Here is a 21,119-nt window from a genome sequence, read left to right on the forward strand (position 1 = left end):
CAGTTATCTTGATCTAATTTTCAAAAGTAAGAGGTAAAAGAATGAATGGGTTTATCCAGATTCCTCTGTTGTACTGACTGTACAAAAAGACATTTAAAATAAAGATCCTGAAACTATAGCATGTCAGGAGGATTTTTCACGTGTCAGCTTTCACAGTAAAGAATCTACGTATTTCCCCAATTTGCTGAAAAATCTAAGACCTTCCTCCACACAGGAAATACGGTACTTGATACACATATCTCTATAGATTTCTGAGCCACCTACAAATCTCCAAATAATTCCAATAAATAAGATTATATTCTGTGAAAAATATAAGGCAGGTGAAATTTGCTTTAAAAGAAGAAAAAAAGTCAATCAACTTTCCTATAGAGAATGATGTTTTTATGCAGCTCAAGTCAAGGTGAAGGAAGTATCTTTATTTCAGACAGCCTTGCACGCCTATCAGTGGGCAGGATGTTGAGTTCCACCCACCTATACAGTTGTTAAAACAGTAGATCTGACTGACATTTAACTAAATTCTAAAAATTCCCTGAGGGGGATAATAGAGCTAAAATAGTGACACAGACCCGAGCTACTTAAGAAATGGGAGCGCTCGCAATTCTTGGAAAAGGCAGAGAAAAGAAAAGGGAGCCTGTGTTTGCCCAGGGGAAACTGTGAGCGCTGTGCCAGCGGCCAAGCCCATAAATACAGAGCCAGGCACTTGCAAGTTCTACTCAGGGCCCGTATAATTTATTTTGGTAGGATGACCCTGGATGTGTAGGCTTAACAGAACATGCACAGCTGAACAAGAGGACCGTCCCAGGATTTATTTCAACACCACCTTAAAATAACCTCAACCAAAAATACCATTTTCCAACAAGTATAAATAAGAGAAAAAAGAGGAAGAAAGAAATTAAGAGCAAAGTAAGTGAAGAACAGGAGCTGGGCCCAGTGGCGACCCAAAGAGCAAACGTACGGATACCCACTAAAGACAGCGGGCGGACAAACAACAGTCGCTTTGAAACATAAAACAGTATTAGGGGAATAAGCCCTTGCGAGGAAGCAATATAGAAAGTCAAAGGCTTATCTGATGAGGATGATGATCTTCCCCTAAAAATATTCCTAAAATTCTAAAGTGCTTCTGAAGTTGACAGTTCTGACAAAGGCGCTGCCAGCAAAGGACGGAACCGCCTACCTGTATAGCTCTTTGGGGAAACAGCTTTCCAAGGGCAGGCTGTGCCAGACGGGCCTAACTGCGGATGCAGGGAGAGGAGACGGCCAGGGCACGAGGGGTAGCCAGGTCGCGCACCCCCACACCCCACCCTTGCTGAGCATCGGCGCCTGGAGGAGGGCCCGGGCACCCAGGGCCAGGCCAGGCTCCAGCTCCCGACACATTCCCAGGCCTCGCCCCTGGGCTCTGAGCCCGGAGGACAGACTCCATAACCAGCACCACATTTTCTCCTTCCCCTCTTTCAGGACGCCCCCGGGAGCCCACGGTCCCCACTCTGGGAGATGAGCACAGAGTAGAAGGCAGTGCAGACACAAAGACGTGGACAGCTCTCGGGGGCCCAGTAAGAAAGCGGCACAACTCCCCAGTCACAAGGAGCCTGGAGCTTCCCTGGGCAAGAGGACATCAACCCCCAGCCCGGCACGTCCCCTCTACACCTGAGACCTGCCTCCTAAACTCCCGCCTTCCTCCACCCTCCCAGTCCCCAGGGACCATCCTCTCTCCTTGGAATTGCTGCGACAGCACCAGCCGTTACCATTTACTTCCCCTTTACCCCACACAGCCGCATTACACGCTCCTTTTACTGAGCCACTCTGTTTCCAAATATGTATATTCTCAAGGAAGGCACCACTGCTTTTATTTCCAACATTCCTTGCGACACCTCCAACAATGTAGACCCACAGTTGCATTTAAACTCTGGGAAGAAAGGAAAAGGAGATGCAGTCCTTGGCTTACTGGCATCCTGAAACGAGAGACCATTACAATGATTTCAGAGCAATGCAGCAGCCCTCATGGGAGGATCCTTAAGGACAGGCACTGTGTTTTCATCATCTTTGTCCCCTAATACCTAGCACATGCAGGTGCTAACATATTTGTCCAGTGACTAAAAATCAACAGCACTATGGTAAAAACAAAATATGTGAGGGCTTGTAGGTAGAATCAGGTATGATTAACCAGGAATGCTTTATTATCGAATTCGAATTTTCAGACAAGAAGGAATAGACAACGGTGGAAGATGTTTCAAATACAAGAAATAAGGAACAAAGACCAATAAACAAACAAACAAACAAACCGAACTTCACCTGTAAGTAAAAACTAAACTAAGTGCCATGGAACTAAGACTTTTTACCTTTTCCCCCATAGCTGGGACACAGTGTGCAGCTACGGATGAGTGAGCAATCTTTACAAGCTGCTGTGAATACAAGCCAGCAAGTAAAAATGAAAGCTGCACCATTAAACTAGATTAGATTTTTTTTTTTTTAATCAACCAGTCTTCACACTGGAAAGACGTCACCCAGGTGGAACAATTAGAGTCTGACAAGTCTTAAGAAACCTCAGGTCACTTTGCTTTAGGTCATAAGCTCCTTCATGTGATCTCGGTCTGTGAACACAGAGCTCTTCGTCACATTCTTTATTTGAAAAGTTGAGACTATTCAAGACACTTGGTACACTGCTGAGCTGAACTTGGAGTTACTGTGCAAGGTTTTTTTTTTTTTCATGCTGTCATTTGTAATGTTCTGTGAGAATCTTTGGGATTAAAGTTTTGGCCACAATGTTGCTTCACTTTTTAAAGCCTGGTTTTCCTTGCAAAACTAAAATCTGTGAACTTAGTCCAAGAATAACATCTTTACTGGAAGCAACACTTGTATTTTCTTATAAAGTACTTCTGAATTAATAAAATACTAGCATCAGTGTGTAAAAAATAAGACAGATGTTAACTGGACTTATTGTGATCCTCTTGCAGTGTAAACAAATAGCAAATCATTATGCTGTATGCCTGAAACTGATGGACCGCGATATGTCAATCATAGCTCAATAAAATTTTTTCTCAAAAAAAGAGTAAGAAGAAACAAACTGCTGAAAGGCAGTGAAGCTTGGATACAGTCACATGAAACCATTCCTTTGATTCATTCATTCTAGGCACAGCCAGCGTGCACCTTTACTCTGAGCCAGTTCTGGCTGCTGGGGATTCAGCAGTGGACAAGACAGCCAGTGCCCACAAGGGGCATGCACTGTGTCTGAGAATGTGGGGGGAGGGGTAAGGAAACAGGCCATAACAAACAAGCAAGCAAGCAAGCAAGCAAGCAAAAGAAAAAAAAATTGCATGCGTGCACACCAGAAGCTGCTAGGAAGGAAATTCAAGCAAGATAAGCAGTTGGGTGGAGAAGGGCACCTGCATGTCCAACAAAATGACTGGATATTGCAGTAAAGACCAAAGGAAGTAAGAGAGCCAGCCACAAAGCCACGAGGAAACCTGGGAGAAGAGCATCCCAGACAAAAGGAACAGCCGCAAGGCCTTGAGCAGGGCTGAGCAAACAGATCTTCAACAAGTGGAGACATTCCAAGGTCTTGGCTTACAGTGATTTTATATATATATATTTTTTCAATATTGCAATATTTTTTGTTTACTTAATTCTTTCCTACAATGTTAAGTTCTATGTAACTAAGGAGCCTATCTTGTTCACCACTGGATGGATCTCCAGGGCCTATAACAGTAGCTGGCTTACAGGGAGCACTCGAGGAAGAGCTGTTGAAGGTCCAGGTGAACGAATAAATGCACGTATAGGGTCTTTGCATCGATCTGCTCAGCCCAGGAAGGCAGAATCCCTTCCATAAACCTCCACCATCGCATGGGCCGAACAGCTCGCTCCCATGTGGAGGCCAAGTGCGCCTCGAACATTCGAAATAATTTGTGCTTTGCTATATGCCCTAAGGAATGAAACTTTCCTTCAGAGGTTGGCAATAAATTCCTTTCTCCGGGAATCTGTGATAAGCTGTGTTTTAATACATGAAAAAGAGGAGAAAAGTAAACACACAATTTTTATAAGGTTGTCATAGCCTGCCACAAAACGTTAAGTGGGGGTTATTTTTAAACTATTTTAAATGGTTGTGGGAGGAAGGGTTGGGTTTAAGTCCTGGGAAGTACTTTAACTCCCAAAGGCTTCAGCTAGCTGTCCACCAGGGGAAAGGGCACTAGGAAAAAAAAAAAAAAAAAGCAGTTTAGACTGTTCCTGGCTTAAGAAATATGGTACAAAATGAGCTTCTTGGCCTCCCTCAGAGCGCAACAGAAGAACACAAAACTGAACCATCACACGGGAGAGAGTCCCGGAATCCTGGGTGTTTGGTCAAGAGGTTTAATTTCATGCATACTTCTCAGCTTGTCCTGTTCAGGATGGAAAAACCAGTAAAAATAAACCTTAAATAAGGATGAGAAAATATACGTACACCTGTTCTGTGAAAAGAAGCATTCCAGACACTGTTTGCCTGTGGAGATCTGACAGAAGTGATGACCAAATGAAATCAGTCAGTAATGTGAGTTCAACTGGGAAACGCTGAAATTCACTAGTAAATAATGTCCAAAGTGGCCACACATAGAGGGGTTACAGCTTCATGTCTTGATCGCTGCTCACAAGCATTCAACTATTTCAAGGTGTATAATGCCTTAATTGTACCCTTCTTGAAAGCTTTAATGGAAGCACAAATCTTACCATGTTACTTTCATCCACTAAAAAAAAAAAAAAACCAACAAAACAAAGTGTGTTTCTTCATCACACATCTTCTTCAAAAGACTCTCCCTCAGGAATCCTGGGTGATGGCACTGAGACTTCTCCAGGGAACAAAGGCCACTGCGGAGGCTTCCTTTCCTAAAATCCATGTGTTTGAAGAAGTTAATGTTTTTATAAAAGAAAAATAAGCTCTCAAGTATGGGTGTGAACTAGAGCTGGGTTATAGGAAGGCACCCTTAGCGTGCCTTCAGAGGAAAAAATATTCAAACCCATTGTGTAGTAAGGAAGTGAATGAGTAAGACAAATGAAACGTTTGGAGTAAGAAAAATGTGTTTATTCTCAAATTTCATAGAAGTTCTTTCAGCATACAAACCTGTGACCACCTCCTTTTGCAAAGATCTTGATAATAAAAATAATAAAAACAGCTAAAATGTACAAAATGCCAGCATTATTAAGTGTTTTAAACGTATTCTCTCATTTAAGTCTTGAGAGACAGCCTTGAGTTACAGATAAGGAAATCAAGGCTTTGAGAAACTTCAAATGACACACTCAAGATCATATACGTTGCTACAGCAACCAAGACTGGGTGGTGTAAGTTAAGGATAGACATGGTGATCAAAGGAATAGAACTGAGAGTTCAGTGAGAAACCCAGGCATATGTGGTTTGTGCAACTAGAGTGAACTGATTTTCTACAAGGGTGCCCAGATAATTAAAGGGAATGAGAAAAGTCTTTCAATAAATGGTGCTGGGACAACTGGAATCCCACATGCAAAAGAATAAATGTAGACCACTATCTTACACCATATACAAAACTGAACCCAAAATGGATCAAAGACCTATACAGCGTAAATCTTTGTGACCTTGGATTAGGTAATGGTTTCTTAGCTATGGCACCTAAAGCACAAGCAATCAAAGAAAAAATAGGTAAATTGGACTTGGTCAAAATTAAAAATTTTAGTGCTTCTAAGGACAACAATAAGAAAGTGAAAAAAAAACCCCACAGAATAGAAGAAAATATCTGCAAGTTATATATCTGGTACAGATCTGGTATCAAGAATATTCAAAGACTTACAACCCAACAATAAAAAGACAGATGACACAACTGAAAATGAACAAAAGCCTAGAACATAATAACACAGAAGAAAATCTTGATGATTATGGGTTTGGTAATGACTTTTGAAATACAACACCAGAGGCATCATCTACAAAAGAAAGAACTGAAAAGCTAGATTTAATTAAAATTTAAAACTTCTGCTTTGCAAAAGACCCTGTCAGGAAAAAATGAAACGACAAGCCACACTGGGAGAAAATATTTGCAAAATACATTTCTGATAAAAAAAAACAACTTGATTAAAAATGAGCCAAAGACCTTCGTAGACATATCACCAAAGACAAACAGATGGCAAAAAAGTGTACGCTCTACATCATGCATCATCAAGGAAATGCAAATTAAAACAACGAGATACACTACACACTGATGAGAATGGCCAAAATCCAAAACACTGACAACACGAAATGCTGACAAGGATGTGGAGCAACCGAAACTCCCATTCATTGCTGGCAGAAATGCAAAACGGTATAGTCACTTTGGAAGAAAGTGTAGCAGATTCTTACAAAACTAAACATACTCTTCCCATGTAATCCAGCAACCACTTTCTTTGGGATTTATTCAAAGGAGCTGAAAACTTATGTCTACACAAAAACCCATACAAACGCTTATAGCAGTTTTATTAATAATTGCTAAAACTTGGAAGCAACTAAGAAGTCCTTCAGTAAGCGAGTGAATAAATAAACTGTGATACATCCACAGAATGGCATACTATTCAGCACTAAAGAGAAATGAGCTATCAAGGCAAGAAAGGACATGGAGGAAACTTACAGGCATATCACTAAGTAAAAGAAGTCAACTTGAAAAGGTTACATACTGTATGATTCCAAATATATGACATTCTAAAACAGGTAAAACTATGGACACACAAAAGATCAGTGGGTGCCAGGGGTTGAGAAGGGAGGGATGAACAGGTGGGACACAGGAATTTTAGGGCAGTGAAGCTGCTCTGTATGACACTGTGTAATGATGGATACATGTTATAATAAATTTGTCCAAACCCAGAATGTACAACACCAAGAGTGAACCTTAATGTAAACTACAGACTTTGGGTGATAATGATATATTAATGTAGATTAACCAATTACAACAAATGTACCACTCTGGTGGGGGGAAGCTATGCATGTGTGAAGGAGGGGGAATGAGGAAAATCTCTGTACTTTCTGCTCAGTATTGCTGTGAATCTAAAACTCCACCTAAAAAAGGTCTCTTAAAAAATAAGCAACGGATTTGAATAACTATTTCCCCAAGAAAGATATGAAAATAGCTAATCAGCACATCAAAGGATGCCCAACATCATTAGCTATCAAGGAGATGCAGATCAAACCACCGTGAGATAACACTGCACACCCATCAAGATAGTTATGATAAAAAAGACAGACAATAACAGTGCTGGTGAGGATGAGGAGAAACTGGAACCCTCATGCATTGCTCTTGAGACTATAAAACGAGGCAGCCTCTTTGGAAAACAGTTTGTTCATTTCTCAAAAGATTAAACATATAGTTACCATATAACCCAGTAATTCCAATCCTAGGTATATACCAAAGAAAACTGAAAACTTATATTCACACAAAAAAACTTATATATACATATTCACAGCAGCAGTATTCATAACAAGCAAGAAGAGGAAACAACCCCAAAATCCATCAACTGAAGAATGAATAAACAAATGTCAGTGAATCTACACAATGGAATATTATTCAGCAATAAAAAAGAATGATGTGCTGATACAGGCTACAATATGGGTGAATCTTGAAAGCGTTATGCTCAATGAAAGAAGCCAGTTACAATAGACCACATACAATCTGATTCCATTTATATAAAATGTCCAGAACAGGCAAATCTGTGCAGGCAAAAAGTAGATTAGTGTTTTCAGGAGTGTAAGGAGAGAGAAATGAATTAATGGGTATGAAGTTGGGTATTCATAACATGTACAAAGTTTCTCTTGGGGGTGATGAAAATGTTCTGAAATTAGATGGATAGTAATGATGGTTAAACAACATTGTGACTATAACAAAAGCCACTGAAGTTGTACGCCTTAAAAGGGTAAATTTTATGTTACATGAATTATTTCTCATTTTTAAAAATTATGCCAATATTTTTTTAAAAATCATATATCTAATAAGAATTTATATTGTGGTCACTTGACTTCAGAGCCACACTGTCCCCCAACGATAATGCTAACAGTTGGTGTACCTTTGCCAAATTGAGTATAGTTGGCATTCATTCCTTCATTCAACACATTCACTCACTCAGTATCTACTGAGCACTGGTTATGTGCCAGGCAATGTTTTTGCTTCTTTTTTTAAATTTTGGCAAAATACACATAACATAAAATTTACCATTTTAACCATTTTAAAGTGTACAATTCAGTGGCATTAAATACATTCATGGTGTTGTATAACCACCACCAATATTTCCAAACTGTTTCATCACTTGAAACAGAAACTTTACATCTGTTAAGTAATAACTTTCATTTTCCCCTGTTAACCTTTACTCTACCTCTGTCTCTAAGAAAGTTGTCCATTCTAGACATCTCATGAAAGTAGGAATCATACAATAGCTGCCCTTCTGGCCTATTTCACTCAGCAAAACATTGTAGGGATTCATGTATTTTGTAGTATGAATCAGAACTCTCTTTTAATGACTACATAATATTCCGCTAAATGTATGTACCACATTTTGTTTACGCATTCTGTTGTTGCTGGAAACTTAGATTGTTTCTATCTTTTGTCTATTGTGAATAATGCAGCTGTGAACATGGGCATACAAGTATCTGTTTGTGCCCCTGTGTTTAAGTCTTTTAGGCATATACCAAGGAGTGGAATTGCTGGGTAATACAGTAGTTCTGTTTAAGTTTTTGAGGGACTGCCAAACTGCTTTCCACAGCAGCTGCACCATTTTACATTCCCACCAGCAATGTCCAAGAGTTCCAATTTCTCTACATCCTTGCCCACACTTGTTATTTTCAGTCTGGTTTTTTGGGGGTGTTTGTTTGTTTGTTTGTTTTACAATAGCCATCCTCATGGGTATGAAGCAGTATTTCATGGTGGCTTTGATTTGCATTTCCCTAATAGCTAGTGATGTTGGACATCTTTTCATGTGTTTATTGGTCATTTGCGTATCTTCTTTGGAGAAATGTCTGTTCAAGTCCTTTGCCCAGCTTTTAATTGAGCTGCTTGTTTTTTGTTCTTATTGTTGAGTTATAAGTGTATTTGTTTGCTTTTTGAAAACAGATGCAAATACCTGAAACACAGAGAGCAGAGCAAAACAGAATCCTGCATATTACAAAGGAACCATCTAGCAGAACTTTAAATATTACACTCCTCTCATGCTGGGAAATGTGTCTGTTTACAGTGCATCTTGATAAATGATAGGCAAATTTGGTAAAGGAAAAAGTTAAACTATTGGGAATAAACATTATTTATGTACAAGATACACAATTCAATATTCAATTGAAAATAATTCAACATGAATTAGCCCTTAAAAACAATGAAATCCATAGGGAACTCTGACTGAACACACAAGCACATGATTTATGAGAAAATTTCCCAGAATTTGTATTTAATGACTGAATTTGTTCACATCAGACTATTTTCAAAAGGGTTTGCAACCTTAATAAAATAATTTTAAAAAAGAAACAGCCCTATTTATAAAGTATGCCACTCTTGTACTGTCATTCTGTGGTTCCCTCAGGGGGTACACAGGTCTTACCAAGGAACTCGCCTTTGAGTCTAACAGGCATCTCAAACTCAACATGTCCAAAACTGAGCCCCGGGCTCCCTCCCACCTCATTCCCCATCCTCTCCTCCTGTAGCTTTTCCATCTCAGCAATCCACACTTCCAGAGCTGGGACAAATAACCTTGGCATTATCCTTGACCCCTCCTTTTCACTCCTTTCACATCTGCTCCACCAGTCAATCCTCGCCACTCTACTTGTAAAATATATCCAGTTTCTTCCCATCTCCATCACTACCCCCTGGTCCCCTCTTTCCATCTGTGCCTACCCTCCCACCCCCACCCAGTTTATCTTTGCCCAACATCCTGTTAAATGTGAGTCAGAGCTTGGACCCCTTCTGTGGATCTCCTGACACCTCTGCTCTCCCCAAATCTCACTTCTCACCATTACCCTGCTCAACAGCACTGTCTTTCTGCTATTCCTTGAAGACTCCAAGCACACTCCTGCCTCTGGACCCTTGCACTAGACATTCCCTCTCCTTTCCTTAGGTAAGTGGGTGTCTTGCTCCCTCACTTCAAGGTCTCGGGTCAAATGTCACTTTTTAAAAAATATTTTTACTTAAGTATAGTCAGTTTACAATGTTGAATCAATTTCTGGAGTATAACATAATGCTTCAGTCATATAAGAACGTATGTATATTCGTTTTCATATTCTTTTCAAATGTCATTTTATCGGGAAGGTTGTATTATCAGTATATGTCAAATAATCATCCTAACTCACTCCCACCAACACTCCTCTCTTTCTTGTATTTTGCTGTTTTTCTTCATACCATTTTCTCCAACACACACATACATACACACACCCCACACACATACAAGTTATATTCCGCTAATTGTAAAGCTACCTGGCAGCTACCTGCATTTATATGGTATAAAATGAATACATATTCTTAAGGTCTACAACACACTATGTGTCCTGACACCCAACCTGCACTCAGAACAACCAGACTTTAACTAAGCTCTTGCTAAATCTACTAAAAGTGTAAGCCACAGTGCCAGAGAGATACGAGCAATATGAAGAAGCAGAGGAACCACTCCCAATTAAAAGATCAAGAGAAATCCTCTGAAAGCACAATCAAGGAAATAGACACTAATGGCCTACTAGATCAAGATTTCAAAAAAGGAGTGATCAAAGTACTAAAGGAACTAAAAGAAATATTGTTATTGTTTAGAGATATAAAATATGTCAAAAATGAAACAGAAGCTATAAAGAAGAACCAAGTAGAATTAGTAAACTCATTTGCTGAGATGAGAGCTGACCTAAAGGCTGTGCAAAGCAGACTAGATAATGCAGAGGAACGAATAAGTGACCTAGAAAACAGGACAACAGAAAGCACCCAATCAGAACAGCTGAGAGAAAAGCAAATAAAAACCAATGAAAACAATATAAGGGACCTATGGGATAATATAAAGCATGCCAATCTATGCATAATGGGGGTTCCAGAAGGGGAAGAAAGAACAAAGGGGATTGAAAAGGTATTTGAAGAAATTATGACTGAAAACTTCCCAAACCTAAGAAGGAATCAGATATCCAAGTACAGGAGGCTCAGAGGGTCCCAAACAGGAAGAACTCAAACAGACCCACACCAATACATATCATAATCAAGATGGCCAGAGTCAAGGATAAAGAAAGGATTCTCAAGGCAGCAAGAGAAAAACAGTGAGTGAGTTACAAGGGAACCCCCATAAGGCTCTCAGCTGATTTCTCTACACAAACACTACAGGCCAGAAGGGAGTGGCAAGATAGATTCAAAGTCCTGAATGAAAAAAAGGTGAAGCCTAGGATACTCTATCTAGCAAGGCTATCCTATAGAATAGAAAGAGAGAGAAAGAACTTCCCAGACAAGCAAAAACTAAAAGAGTTTAGCAACACTAAACCCATGCTAAAAGAAATATTCACAGGTCTACTCTAAATAGAAAAGAAGCAGGATGCTACAAAAATGAGAAACTTACAACTGGAAAGGAGATAACTGCCATGAATTACAAAAAGAATAAACACAAAATTGTAAAAGAAGACATCTAAATCAATAAGAGTGGGAGAGGGAAGCAAGGAAAGCCACTGTGGAAAACAGTATGGAGATTCCTCAAAAGACTAGGAATAGACTTACCATATGACCCAGGAATCCTGCTCCTGGGCATATATCCAGAAGGAACCCTACTTCAAAATGACACCTGCACCCCAATGTTCACAGCAGCACTATTTACAATAGCCAAGACATGGAAACAGCCTAAATGTCCATCAACAGATGACTGGATAAAGAAGATTTGGTTTATTTATACAATGGAATACTACTCAGCCATAAAAACCGACAACATAACGCCATTTGCAGCAACATGGATTTTTCTGGAGAATGTCATTCTAAGTGAAGTAAGCCAGAAAGAGAAAGAAAAATATATGAGATCACTCATATGAGGAATCTAAAAAAAAAAAAAAAAAAAAAAAAAACAGAAATACAAAACAGAAACAGACTCATAGACATAGAATATAAACTTGTGGTTGCCAAGGGGGCGGGGGTGGGAAGGGACAGACTGGGATTTTAAAATGCAGAATAGATAAACAAGATTACACTGTATAGCACAGGGAAATATATACAAGATCTTGTGGTAGCTCATAATGAAAAAAAATGCGACAATGAATATACATATGTTCATGTATAACTGAAAAATTGTGCTCTACACTAGAATTTGACACACTGTAAAATGACTACTACTCAATAAAAAAAAGTAAAAAAATAAAAAATAAAAATTAATCTACTAAAAGTGAGGATTTCACAAAGTGTGGGTGATTCTTGAAGAATGCTTAACCACAACCTCTGAGATTATCTGGCTCAGACAATCCATTTTCACTTGGAAAACTAAAGCAAACATTGACTGCCAAAGCTATACTTTCAACTGGCATCTTTCACCATAACAAACTTATCAGCTTTGTTTTTGTAGTGAGGTAGTGTATTTGATTACACAGATTGCCTCCCCAATATTGTTAAATACTGGGTAATAAAAGAGTCCTTAACAATTGGGCCATAATATGTCTTCAGACAGACCTAAATTGAAACAAAATGTTGACCTTGGTTCTTTTGATCACATCAAGCTGCAATAATAAGAAAAACCAAGGGGACCATGTGGTCCCACAGAGGCAGCCCACTGGCCTCAAGGTAAAATGCACGCAGAGCTGGGGCCTGGACCTGAAAGTGTGCGGGCGCTGAAACCACGACCCCATTCACGCTCCCCTCTCCTCGGCCCAGCACAAGACAGCAGAGCTGCTGAGAACACGTGCTCTGCAGCTAAACTGTCCGGTTACTCCTCACCCTGCCCTGCAAAGCTGACTGAATTTATTCCGCCTCAGTTTCCTCGTCTGTAAAATGGGGAAAATAGCAGCACTCACCTAACAGGCTCACTGTGAGGACCAGCACACAGCCAGGCCCACTCAAGGATCTTCCTCCATCAGTACCACCACAGCATCGCTACTGCTACCAACAGCCACCAAAAGCATATCCAATCTCAGCATAAACAAAGCCACAGAAATGAATGAGAAACCAGACTGCGTAAGATCACCCTCAAGAATAATGAAAGTTCCCCTGCTACACTGGTAGAGCAGCCACAAATCTAGAAGAAAATCTAGCAGAAGACATCAAAAATCTACAAGAAATGTACAGAAATGGTACCTGAAAACACACTTAAGAAACTTAATCTGAGGCAACAACCTTAAATACATCGATGTCTATCACAGTTATTTGTTCTAGTGACAAAACGGAGACAAATTAAATAGTAAACAGGAAGGCAGAGACTTTGTCGAAAACTCTAAAATGTCTGAAATTTTAATCTGCTTGCAGATTAATTTAACTGCAGATTAAAATAAATTAGCTTGCCGCAGACCCACAGATGCTGACAGAAGACACAAGACTCCTGGCTCAGAAACAAAGGACTTCATTGCTCTCTGCACAGTGGGGAGCAGGGGCGCCACGTCCGAGGGACACGCGGAGCAGCCCAGCAGGATGCTGCACACAGAGCCGCGAGTCACAGGCAGGAAACTCAGAGCTCAGGGCGTGAGACACGCCAGTCTTCCAGAAGGGCTGCTAACAACCCTGACCAACCTCTGTCCCAGGGGGAAACATTCTTCACTATCCCGGACAGCAAACAAATCTCCCCTTTGCCCAGGGGAGACACTACTTCTCTCTTCCAAGGCTGGTTGCTATAAAATCACCCTTGAAAAGACAGTTCAGAACAAAAGTGCTGAAATGTTTAAGACTCACAGAGAATTAACCACCTCCCAACACTAAATAACTTCTAATGCATCCACACAGTGTGAGGCCGTGCGGTCAAGACAAATCTCCTTTCAGAAGAGTGTTTATTATAGTGTGAGAAAAATACTAAGAGTATACTGACACACAAAAACAGGTTTTCACTCCCCCCAAATTACATACACACACACACACACAGAGAAAACTAATCTCATTTTGTTTTATATTGTTTTCCTGTTTACATATAAAGAAAAGGGCTGACAATATACACAAAATTAACAGCAGTTCTTCTTGGCTGTTGAGATTATGCATGGCTTTTACTTTCTTTCTGCTCTTTTGAACCAAATTTTATATAATATTTCTATAATTTTTGAATCATTAAAAAAAAGGCTTTAAAAAAAATAGACATGGATATGACACCAAAAGCACAAATGACAAAAGAAAAACTGGATAAGGTGGACTTCATCAAAATTCAAAACTTTTGTGTTTCAAAAGACACCATCAAACAGTGAAAAGAAAACTGAGAAAGGGAGACATCTGCAAGTCGTACATCTGATTAGGGGTTTGTATTCATAATATGTAAAGCTCAGTAATTAAAGAGACAAATAATCCAATTAAAAATGAACAAATGGTGCATGTATCTTTCCAAGTTACAGTTTTCTCTGGATATATGTCCAGGAATGGGATTGCTGGAACACATGGTAAACTCTATTTTTAGTTTTTTAAGGAACCTCCATACGGATCTCCCTAGTGGCTGCACCAATTTACATTCCCACCGACAGTGTAGGAGGGCTCCCTTTGCTCCACACCCTCACCAGCATTTATTATTTGTAGGACTTTTGGCGACTGGCCATTCTAACCAGTGTAAGGTGATACCTCACTGTGGTTTTGATTTACATTTCTCTAATAACTAGCGATACTGAGCATCTTTTCAAGTGCCCATTGGCCATCTGTACATCATCTTTGGAGAACTGTCTATTTAGGTCTTCTGTCCATTTTTTGATTGGGTTGTTTGGGATTTTTTTGATACTGAGCTATATGAGCCGTTCGTGTATTTTAGAAATAAATTCCTTGTCAGTCACATTGTTCACTAATATTTTCTTCCATTCCGTAGGTTGTATTTTCATTGCATTTATGGTTTCCTTTGCTGTGCAAAAGCTTTTAAGTTTAATTAGGTCTCATTTGTCTATTTTTGTTTTTATTTCCATTACTGTAGGAAATGGATCAAAAAAATACTGCTGCGATTTATGTCAGAGTGTTCTGCTTATGTTTTTCTCTAGGTGTTTTACAGCATCCGGTCTAATACTTAGGTCTTTAATCTGTTTTGAGGTTATTTTTGTATATGGTGTTAGAGAACGTTCTAATTTCATTCTTTTACATGTAGCTTTCCAGTTTTCCCAGCACCACTTATTGAAGAGACGGTCATTTCTCCACTGTATATTTTTGCCTCCTTTGACCATAAGTGCATGGATTTATGTCTGGGTTTTCTAACCTGAAAACTCTAATTTAAAAAGATTCATGCATCTCAATTTTCATAGCAGCACTATTTACAACAGCTGAGACATGCAAGCAACCTAAATGTTCGTTGACAGATGACTGGATAAAGAAGATGTGGTATATTTATACAATAGAATACAACTCCGCCATAAGAAAAGAATGAAATAATGCCATTTGCAGCAACATAGATGGACCTAGAAATTATCATATTAATTGAAGTCAGTCAGAGAAAGACAAATATCATATGATATCACACGTGGAATCTAAAGAAAAATCATAGAAATGAAATTATTTACAAAATGGAAATAGATTCACAGACAGAAAAAGTTATGGTTACCAAAGAGGAAGGAGGTGGGGAGACATAAATTAGGAATTTGGGATTAACATATGCACACTACTATATATAAAACAGACAAACAATAAGGACCTACTATATAGCACAGAGAACTATATTCAGTATCTTGTAATAACCTAAAATGGAAAAGAATCTGAAAAAGAATAGATACATGTAAGTGAATCACTTTGCTATATACCTGAAACTAGCATATTATAAATCAGCCATATTTCAGTTAAAAAATAAAATCACACACACAAAAACCAAACCCAAAGGATTTGAATAGACAGTTCTCCAAAGAAGATATACAAATGATCACTAAGCACACAAAACGATGCTCAACATAATTAGTCATTACAGAAATGCAAATAAAAAACCAAGATGAATATCACTTCACACCCACTAGGGTGAATAAAAGGGAAAGACAATAACAAGTGTTGGCAGGGACATGAAAAAACTGGAACCTTTACGCATTGTTGGTGGGATCTTAAAATTATGCAGTCACTTCCAGAAAATAGTTTGGCAGTTCCTCAAAACGTTAAACATGGGGTTACCACCTGATCCAGCAATTCCACTTCTAGAGAAGTGACATTCCACCTAAGAGAAATAAAAACATGTGCCCACACAAAAATTCGCATACAAAAGTTCACAGCAGCATTATCCAGCACAGCCAAACAACAGAAACAACACAAACGTCCAACGACCAATGAACGGATAAACAAAACGTGGTATGTGCACAGGACAGATAAAAAGAAACAAAGTACTGTACACGCTACAACTTGAATGAACCTTCAAACATTATGCTAAGTGAAGACAGCAAGCCACAAAAGACCACATATTCCATGATTCAATTTACATGAAATGTCCAGAAAAGGTAAATACACAAAGACAGAGAGTGCATTAGTGGTTACTGCAAGTGGCAGGAGGGAGAAATGGGGAGTTACTGCTGATGGGTGTGGGGGTTCTTGTTGGAGTGACATGTTCAGAAATTAGATGGTTGTGATGGTTATGTAACTGTGTACATACAAAGAAGCACAGAACTGCATACTTTAAAAAGAGTTAATTTTATAGTATGTAAATTCTCTCAGTAAAGCTGATTTTAAATATACACACACCACACACACACACACACACACAAACCAACTACTGAAACGGAGAAAAGATGTAAATAGATAATTCAGAAAAATAGCAAAATGGTCAATAAACATACTTTAGACAATGCTTCAATCGCACTAGAAATTTTTTTAAAATGATGAAATAATGAGGTGCCATGCCCTCTTTAGCAAATATTTTCTTAAAAATAATAAAGCAATGGTACACTGAGAAAGACACTATATCCTATTTCTGAAAACTGACATATTTTTGGAAAGTCATTAGTCAATATATATCAACCATAAAACTGTTCATCTCCTGTGACACAGTAAGTCCATCTAGGGTTGTATCCTAAGGGAATAGTGACATATGCAAATAATAATAAACAAGATAATTCACCATCATATTATTGGAACAGCCTTAAGGGGAAATGGTTAATGTGATAATGACATTTCCATAGGATAAAAAATTACACAGTCCTCTAAAAGCATGTTTTCAAAGACCACAATAGGGTCAGTTAAAAGAAGCACACTACAAAATCAAACTGGGTGATCCTGGATCCTAAACAAACAGTTTTTGAGTATTCATTCAAAGAAAAAAACGTCAGAAGGAAATATTCTCCAATATTAACAGTGGCTAATCTCTATGTTTTTCCCAATATAGGATCAAAAGTAAGCATAATTTCATAACCTGAAAATGCATTATTTTTTAGTGCCGATGGAATAGCCACACTGAGAGACACCAATAAAGCCAATCTCCTGGTAACTCTATTGATCTCTAGTACAGAAAGATCTTGTGAACAAGACCACTATTGTCAAACGGGAAAATGTCTTCCAGAAAGAACAAAGCATAAAAGGTAGCGATTACTTGGCCAGGATCCTAGACACATTAGCATCTATCTGGTACTAAACCAAACTCTGTGAAACACGTCAAGCTACCCTAAAAGCCCTGGAGGCTTTATATATGAGTAATACTTGAACCCAAATTATCCCTAAGCTTCTTGCAGGGTTTTTTCTTGCCAGAAAAAAAACTTTTTTCAGAGCGGCAAAGAAAGCCAGGCAGTGCAGTAGACTCTCAAAAGTCCACTGTGACAAGTACAGATAATGTTCGGTGGCCTCACTTCACCCAACTGCAAAGTAGCTTGTCCTGGGAACATTTTTCTTTTCCTATGCAGGAACCATTCTGGAAGAGAAACACCCAGCTCAGCATATGCTCTGTTCAAGGCTTCAGTTAAACACACACACATATCGAGAAAGGAAGATGAGGGAAGGATTCCAGATTATTTACGTGTGTCTGTCTCCTTAAACTGCACTCCAGAGACTGAATCAGAGCACAGAGCTGGGATGGACATCGCACAGTCTACCAAGAGGAAGTGAATGACTGTCATTGTAGTAGGAAAACAACTGTACATTCTACACACATTTCCTTTCCTCTGAAAATAAAACCCTGCTACCCTTATGGTAAATGTTACTTCAAACCTACAGTGTGTCAGACAAATTTTGTCTATACTCCTCACAAGCCACCTAACATGTGAAACCATGAAATCTAAGGCAGGCTACCCGCAGGGTATGATGGAAGCCAAAAACAACAATGAATATGACCATCAATAATTATACATTTTACAACACAATCTCTGTCAGCAGTATTGTTTCTGTTTTCCATTTACACTAGGATAGTTTTGCACTTAAAAACATAAAATGCAATTGTTTAAAATATCAAATCACTATGTTGTGTAACAGGAACTAACTCAGTGATGAAGGTTAACTACATAATGTTTAACTTCAAAGAATCGTGTCATCATTTCTATCTTAATCGCTGCTAAGGTTTTCAGTGTCTCTGGAGTAGTAATGACTTATTACAATACGCCATATTTACACAACTGCCTGACAGCACCTCCAGTGCTCCCGGTCCTCCTTGGCGCCTGGCATGTTAAGACTCAGCTCTTCCAAGAAGGCTTCCCTCAACCTGTGTCGTGGAGTGGATCCCTCATCCATCCCCTCTCTGCCCACTGTCCCCTGGACACATCTCTCTCCAGATTTACAACCGCCTCCCTTCCACACCAAGAGCTCCCTGGTGCTTTCCGCTCCCAGGACCTAACACGGAGCCTCTTGCAGGAAAGGTTCTCAAATGCCTATGGAATGAAATGAATGGATAAATGGATCAGATCCACTAATCTCGGTAGTTTTTTATAATTTCTTCCACCTGCATTATCCTAAATATTAATGACTCTCAACTCAATGAAATTTCAGACAATCGTGCATCCCCCCCATTTCTCTCATTCCTCATAGAAGGGGATCTCTGGTTTGAAGTAGCACACTGCCTAGAGGGTGTTTACAAAAACCACTTTTAAGAATAAGTGAGAACACTGCTTGCTCTTCAGGTTGGCACGCATGGCTTTGTACAGAATGAGTCTGAATAGATGAGAAAAGGCCTTCACTCCCCAAATTCCCATTCCACAGGAAAACAGCATCCAGGCTCAGGACACCCTATCACTCCTGCCATTGACATTCACATCAGGTATCATTTTTATCAAGAGCCCCCTTCATCATGACAAAGAAGAGATGCCCTTGGCAAGGGCAGAACGAGTCCATGAGTTAAACGCCTCATTCCGGAATCAATTATTTAGCACCACTTAAACCCTGAAAGCTTTGAGCCACCTATTTTGCGGTTTATAGCACTCTCCTCTAAGTTTACAGTTTCCTGATTGTGAAGTAACAACTTAATTCCATAGGGCAAAATCAATACAATTTAAACTTATTGTTGCAACTGACATTTTCCAGCAACCTAAAAGATTTATTCTTCCACTGACATGAGATCACTGTAAAGCTGCTTTTACAAACAGGCACTTTAGGAACCATTCCAGAATTTAGGAATGCGTTTTTCTTACTGGACTTACTGCAAAGCAATGGCCTCAAGAGATGAACAGGATCCCTGGGGCCTCCTAAGTTCTGACCACTCAGACCCAGCTTTGACTTAACTCTGTCAAGGGCCTAGATTTTGAACATGAGATCATCTGGATGCACAAGGAGTTGTAGTGGCAGTAAGGAGAGAGAGCCAATAGGCTTCTGAAATAGATTTTCTCACTAGGTTAGGGTTTTTATCAAAGAGGAATGTTTCTCATCTTTTTCATTCTAAATTATCTTACGAGTTCAACTACGAGTGGAAAGGTTGTTTGGTACAGCAGTCAATGTTCCCAGTGTTACTTAACTGAAATGATCAGGGACCAGTTGCTTTCGTTGAGTTGGCAAAAGCTGGTGTTTAAAACACAAGTAGACGAATCTGTAAGCTTCAACCCACTGGAAAAAGCAAGCAGATGGAAGGATTGATAATAACATTCAATCTACAGCGAACACTGACCACGAGTTCCGTGTAACAGCCACTGTAGCTGATGGCCTGCAGCTGGAGAAGCAGGCGGGCAAGTTGGGCGGGTCTGGACCCTTAGATTCAACAAGCGTCAATGCATTCGATTCACCTGCAAGTAACTAGTTTCCTCGCACCTGTCATTGGGAAAGCTTGTTTCTCTTTCAACTGCCCCGAGCAGCCAACAGGGAGGGGGAAAAAAAAAAGCAGCAACCAGAAGGGAGCGTTTATCAGCAGAGAAGCAGCCCCATTACTCAACAGACAACTGGGGTTCCCTCCCGTCCACCCCTATGTCCACTGCGCACCCCCAAGGACAAGAGGTTAGATCCTGCAGCAGCCAACGCTAGGCCTGTGAGGCAGCAAGAGGAAGCCCAGCCTCCCGGGGAACCGGGAGATGCTCGGGCGCTGCCTCCTCCCTCCCTCGCGGGCGGTGCCGGTTCGGCCGGCGCAGGGCAGGGAAGCTGGGCCTCCGCGGGCTCAGCATCCCTCCTCCGGCTCCCGCTCGCCCTTCTCCGCCCGCACCCGTGCCACCAACCTTGGGCGTGCGGATGTGCTCCATGGCGGGCCCACGTCTGCAGGTCCCGGCCGGGCGCGGCCTCACGTACCTGCGCGCGTCTGCAGCGCGGCGGGAGGGGAGAGGGGAGGGGGCTTCGCGCCCGGGAGCCGGCGGGCCGCGGGCTTGGCTCCGCCCCCAGGTGCGGCGGCGCCCGCGCGAGGACGGCGTGCGGGACCCCGGGCGCCCGCGCGGCCCTAGAGCGCGCGCCCGTGCTCTCCCGCCACCTGCGCCGCCTGCCGCCGCCCCACCTAGTGTCTGCTGGGGTCGCCCTGGCAAGAGCCGCTCGCTTCCCTTCCAGAGGGGCAGCCAGCGTAAGACTGCGGGGCTGCTGCTCCCCAAGACACAATGGGGGCCTTGTGTCGGGTGTGGCGTCTTGGAGGAGAGATGGGACCACGCGCGGCTCCACACCGCCCATCGGCTTCCTTCCAGAGCGCCCCAGGATAGGTGGGACGTCAGGGTGGGGCCGGAAAAAGGCTGCCAC

At 40.7% G+C, this 21,119-nt stretch overlaps 1 protein-coding gene across 1 annotated transcript in view; it reads right to left on the reverse strand.

The window, feature by feature from the left end:
* The window catches only part of MTMR7 (myotubularin related protein 7), an 87,800-nt gene extending 67,037 nt beyond the window's left edge, over positions 1-20,763 (reverse strand). The window contains 1 exon segment of the mRNA XM_006192874.2: positions 20,618-20,763. Within this exon segment, the coding sequence (XP_006192936.2) occupies positions 20,618-20,641 (24 nt within the window). The 5' untranslated portion in view covers positions 20,642-20,763.
* Positions 20,764-21,119: the final 356 nt, after the last annotated feature.

This window comes from Camelus ferus, chromosome 26, assembly GCF_009834535.1.
Source record: "Camelus ferus isolate YT-003-E chromosome 26, BCGSAC_Cfer_1.0, whole genome shotgun sequence".
Taxonomy (NCBI): domain Eukaryota; kingdom Metazoa; phylum Chordata; class Mammalia; order Artiodactyla; family Camelidae; genus Camelus; species Camelus ferus.